At 36.2% G+C, this 5,115-nt stretch overlaps 1 protein-coding gene across 1 annotated transcript in view; it reads right to left on the bottom strand.

Moving 5' to 3' along the window:
- Window positions 1–5,115, bottom strand: part of MND1 (meiotic nuclear divisions 1) — a 96,947-nt gene that overhangs the window by 2,713 nt on the left and 89,119 nt on the right. The window contains exons 6-7 of the mRNA XM_007943987.1: window positions 4,212–4,330; window positions 2,020–2,033 (exon numbers count right to left, since the gene is read on the bottom strand). Coding sequence (XP_007942178.1) covers window positions 2,020–2,033; window positions 4,212–4,330 — 133 coding nt within the window. The remainder of the gene's footprint in view (window positions 1–2,019; window positions 2,034–4,211; window positions 4,331–5,115) is intronic.

The raw sequence follows: 5,115 nt of genomic DNA, 5'->3' as shown, positions 1-5,115 counted from the left end.
TATATATATATAGTCATTTTTCTTATGAACAAAAGGTTATACAAATAAAATGTTTGTGAGAAGAGCTCAAAATAGTGACAAAAATGATATCCACAAACCTGGCCAAGTCCCAAGGAAATTTTTAATTACTTGCAGTTGTATTAGTCATGAATAGAAAGTTAATTTCCCTTTCCTAAATGTCTATCATCATTGTTCTTACTCTTTTAAAGACAACATATAAGTTGAAATGAAATGGGTTTCATAAACAATAAACTTGACTTAAGAAAAAACTTAATGGTAAGTAAATAAAATAGCTCTGTAGGAGGAAATATTGACTTCTTGCTTAATTATACATCTTCATATTAAATGTATCTGTATTATATCTTTCAAGTTAACTTACATAACACATAACAATGCTATGAAAAACTGGGCAAATGTTACTTAAAACGATGGTATTTAGTTATATTTTTATTAAAATATAATTCATTTAAATAGAAATCTGGGTTACTTTTTTGTCTTCTCTCAATAATGATTCTTTAAACATCATATACAAGATTTTGGGTAAACATATGTTTTCAATTTTCTTGGGTGTACGTATATACTTAAGAATGGAATTCTTGGGTCATATGGTAACTCTCTGTGTTAACCATCTTGAGGAATTGAAACTCTTTCTCCATTAACATTGCATGAGGCTCCAATTTCTTTACATACTTACCTACACCTACTATTTTTCTTTTTTTAAAGTCTAGCCATCCTAAAGAGTGTCAAGTATTATCTCATCTTGGTTTGATTTGCATTTCCCTGACTAATGATGTTACACATCTTTCATTTGCTTACTAACCATTTATATATTTTCTTTGTAAAAATGTCTATTTAAATCTGTAGCCCATTTTTTAAAAAAAGCATTCTTTTTATTATTGTATTCCCAGAGTTCCTTTTATATTTTAGATACTAAACCTTTATCAGATATATGATTTGCAAATATTTTATCCAATTCTATAGGTTTTCCTTTCATTTTTCTGGTAGTGTACACTGATGAATAAAACCTTATATTTTGAAGTCCAATTTATAAGTCCAATTTATCTACTTTTTCTTTGGTAGCTTGTGATTTTGGTGCCATTTATCTAAGAAACTATTATCCAATTCAAGGTTACACAGGTTCATACCTATGTTTTCTTCTAAGAGTTTTATAGTTTTAGATTTTATAGCTAGGTTTTTTATCTACTTTGTTTTTTGTATATAGTATGAGGTAGGGGTCCAGATTCATTTATTTCAATGGAGGTATCAGTTGTGCCCATCACTAGTTGAAGACTATTCTTTCTTTACATCTGGTATCTCTGTCAGATATCAACTGGGGTTATTTCTAGACTCAATTCCACTCCATTAATCTACATGTCCTATCTTATGCCAGTACCAAACTGTCTGATTATCATAGCTTTATAATGAGTTTTAGGATTGGAAATGCAAATCCTCCAACTTTGGTCTTATTTTTCAAGATTATTTTGGCTATTCTGGGTCCCTTGCATTTTCATATGAATTTTAAAACCAACTTCTCAATTTATACAAAAAATATAAAGCAGTTAGAATTTTGATAGGGGACTGCATTGAATTTGTATATCAAAATTTGGGGAATATTTTTATCTTATTAATATCACATGCAAGTAAATTTTTGAAAAGTAAAATTTTATTGAACATAAATTCAATACAGCTGCATTAATAGAGAACTGCCAGAAATTCAAGATGGATTCGGAAGAGGATGAGGAACAAGGGATATTATTGCTAATGTCAGATGAATCTTGGTTGAAAGCAGAGACTACCAGAAAGCTGTTTACCTGTGTTTTATTGACTATGCAAAGGCATTTGACTATATGGATCATAGCAAATTATGGATAACACTATGAAGAATAGAAATTCCAAAACACTTAACTGTGTTTCAGTGGAACTTGTACACAGACCAAGAGGCAGTCATTCAAACAGAACAAGGGGACACTGCAGGATTTAAAATGAGGAAAGGTATGCATCAGGGTTGGATCCTCTCACCATATTTATTCAACCTGATGCTGAGCAAATAATCTGAGAAGCTGGGCTATATGAAGAACATAGCATCAGGATTGGAGGAAGACTCATTAACAGCTTGCAACATGTAGATTACACAACCTTGCTTGCTGAAAGCAAAGAGGACTTGAAGCTCTTACTGATGAAGATCAAAGACTATATATTATTACACGTAAACAAACAACAATAAAAAAAAAATCCTCACAACTGGACCAATAAGCAACATTATGATAAATAGAGAAAAGACTAAGTTGTCAAGGATTTCATTTTACTTGGATCCAGAATCAACACTCATGGAAGCAGAAGTCAAGAAATCAAATGATGCACTGCATTGGGCAATCCTGCTGCAAGAGACTTCTTTAAAGTAGTAAGAAGCAAAGATATCACCTTGCAGACTAAGGTGTAATGACACAAGCCACAATATTCTCAATCATCTTATATGCATGCTAAAGCTGGACAATTAATAAGAAGACTGAAGAAGATGCAACTGAATTACAGTGCTGGCAAAGAATATTAAATATACCAATAATGAATATTTTGGACTGCCAGAAGAACAAACAAATCTGCCTCTGAAGAAGTAGAGCTAGAATGCTCCTTAGAAGCAAGGACAGTAAGACTTTGTTTCACACATACTTTGTACGTGTTATTAGGAGAGACAGTTCCTGGAGGTGGTCATTACACTTGGTAACGTAGAGGGTCAGCGAAAGAGAGGGAAGACGCTCAATGAGATTGCCTGCTGTAACCATGGCCTCAAACATAGCAATGATTGTGAGGATGGTACAGGACCAGTAGTGTTTTGTTTCGTTGTACGCAGGGCCAGTATGAGTTGTAACTGACTCAACAGCACCTAACAACAAAAACATATTAAGTCTCATAACCCACACCTGTGGGTTCTAGCCAAACAAAACACAGGCATATGAGCTGAACATTTACCTCAGGTAGATACACTCCTTGGAGAGAACAATCATGGGAAAAAGAAGGGCAGCGTATGCACAGGAAGACAGCTCAGGGGGCAGGAGTGCATGGAGGGATGGACACTGGGAGGAGGTAACTATGGGGAGGAAGTGGGAGGGGAGCTGTTGTAATGTGGTAAACTGTGGTCAATGTCATGAGACAAAGTGTATGTGAACTGCTATATGGAAAGTGAATTTGCTCTGTGAATCTTCACCCAAATCACAATTAAAAAAAAAATAATAATAATATTAAGTCTTATAACCCATGGACATGGAACGTTGTTGTTCTGTGTCGTCGAGTTGGACTTGACTCATAGCGACCCCTCCTTGGGTTTCCGAGGCAGTATCACTGCTTTTAAACTCCTGATTTTTAAATCATCCACTTGGGTTATCTCTGTTGGAGCAGCACAAGTGGGATATATCTTGAGTCTCATATTGCTGGAGGGTATAACTCAAATTACCACCCTTAGCTTCTGTGAGGGTATATATAGGAATCTTCTGGAAAGGTTCACCCTCCTTTTGCTCTGGTTCTGCATTTTGGCTCACTGTCATCTCACCCCTGGATTTGGGACAGCAGCCGTCATCTGATCTGGTGACTGAGGTTCATCAAACCCCAAGAATCGGGAGGATCCTCCAGAGCTGCTTACAGACCTGGGGCTTGCCAGCTTGTCAGCCTCCCAGCCTTCACCACCACTATGTGAGATGATCCCTTGGGTGTCTGCAAATTCTGTGCGGTGTTAATGTAGAACCCTAAGATGGGGGAGATTACTGAAAAGAGGAGGAGGAGTTAATGTCTGAAATGATGGAGTGGCACGGTAGTTTGGACATTTGGGGCATCTGTAACCTCTGTCTCATGGGGACCAGCCTTGTGCTTATCTATCTAAGAGAAATTGTTCAAGCAATATCTTACTGGTTTTGTTTCTCTAGAGAACTTTTACTAAGACACGAAGCCTATATTTTATATCTTCATTCTTCTACTCCATCTACTTTTGAAATGCTTATAATTCCCAAGTTGTCACTGGTCCATACTCTAAACCTCTTCAATAGATATAGGAATACAATATTTTCCCACTGTGTTGCAAAAGCGAAGTTAGAGCACAGAACCAGAACACTACTTTAACTGGTTTTATTTTGTCTTATACATGGAGAATGGTTACCAGGCAACTAGAAGTATAAAGGCTCTATCATTAGCAAAGTTAAAAACCCTCAAGCTGTGGTACAAACTTACGTATTTCTTCCACAACTTGTGGGTCACATTCTTTGTATTTTTCTACTTCTGCCTTTAGCTGTTCCCGTTCATCTCGAAGTGAAGAAAGCTCCTTTGTTAGCATGGTTCGTTCTTCCTGCATTCAAAATATTTTTAAGTATAATTAAGACAAATAAAATGTCTTATTTTATATAGTAATATGTTTTATAAATGTAATATTTTAATTTTATATCTCATAAATTACATGCATTAGGCTTCTGAAATACTATATATAATCAGTGGCTGTTGATTTTATTCTGACTCATGGCAAACCTAAGTGTGTGAGAACAGAACAGTGTTCTGCAGAGTTTTCAGTGGCTAATTTTTTGGAAGTAGATTACCAGCCTTTCTTCTGAGGCACCTTGGGGTGGATTCAAACTGACAATCTTTCAGTTGGTAGCCAAGCTCGTTAACCATGTGCACTACCCAGGGGCTCCCAATGTTATATTTATACACTCCTAAACAAAATTCTTAAGTGTCCCAAGGGAGAATTCTGCCTCCAAACCATAAATAGACATCCTGCCAGAATTCTTCATTCCCCCTTATCACCTGATCTATGCATTTCAGACATAGGACTACTGCAATTTCCAGCCTGTCACCTGATGTACGGATTTTGGACATAATAGCCTCCACAATCACGTGAGCAAATTCCTCAAAATCTCTCCCTCTTTATATATATTTTGAAAAAACCCAAACTCACTGCCGTGGAGTTGATTCAACTCATAGCAACCCCTCCTTGGGTTTCCAAGGTGGTATCTCTATGGAAGTAGATTACCCAATCTTCCTCCCAAGGAGTGGCTGGTGGGTTTGAACTGCCAACTTTGTGGTTAGCAGTCAAATGTCTTAGGCACTATGCCACATATATCATATATATATATATAT

This window comes from Orycteropus afer, unplaced genomic scaffold (genome assembly GCF_000298275.1).
Source record: "Orycteropus afer afer isolate SDZICR_OR568_19922 unplaced genomic scaffold, OryAfe1.0 scaffold00116, whole genome shotgun sequence".
Classification (NCBI taxonomy): Eukaryota; Metazoa; Chordata; class Mammalia; order Tubulidentata; family Orycteropodidae; genus Orycteropus; species Orycteropus afer.
The sequence above is the reverse complement of the archived record's forward strand: the minus strand, read 5'-3'. Positions and strand labels throughout refer to the sequence as shown.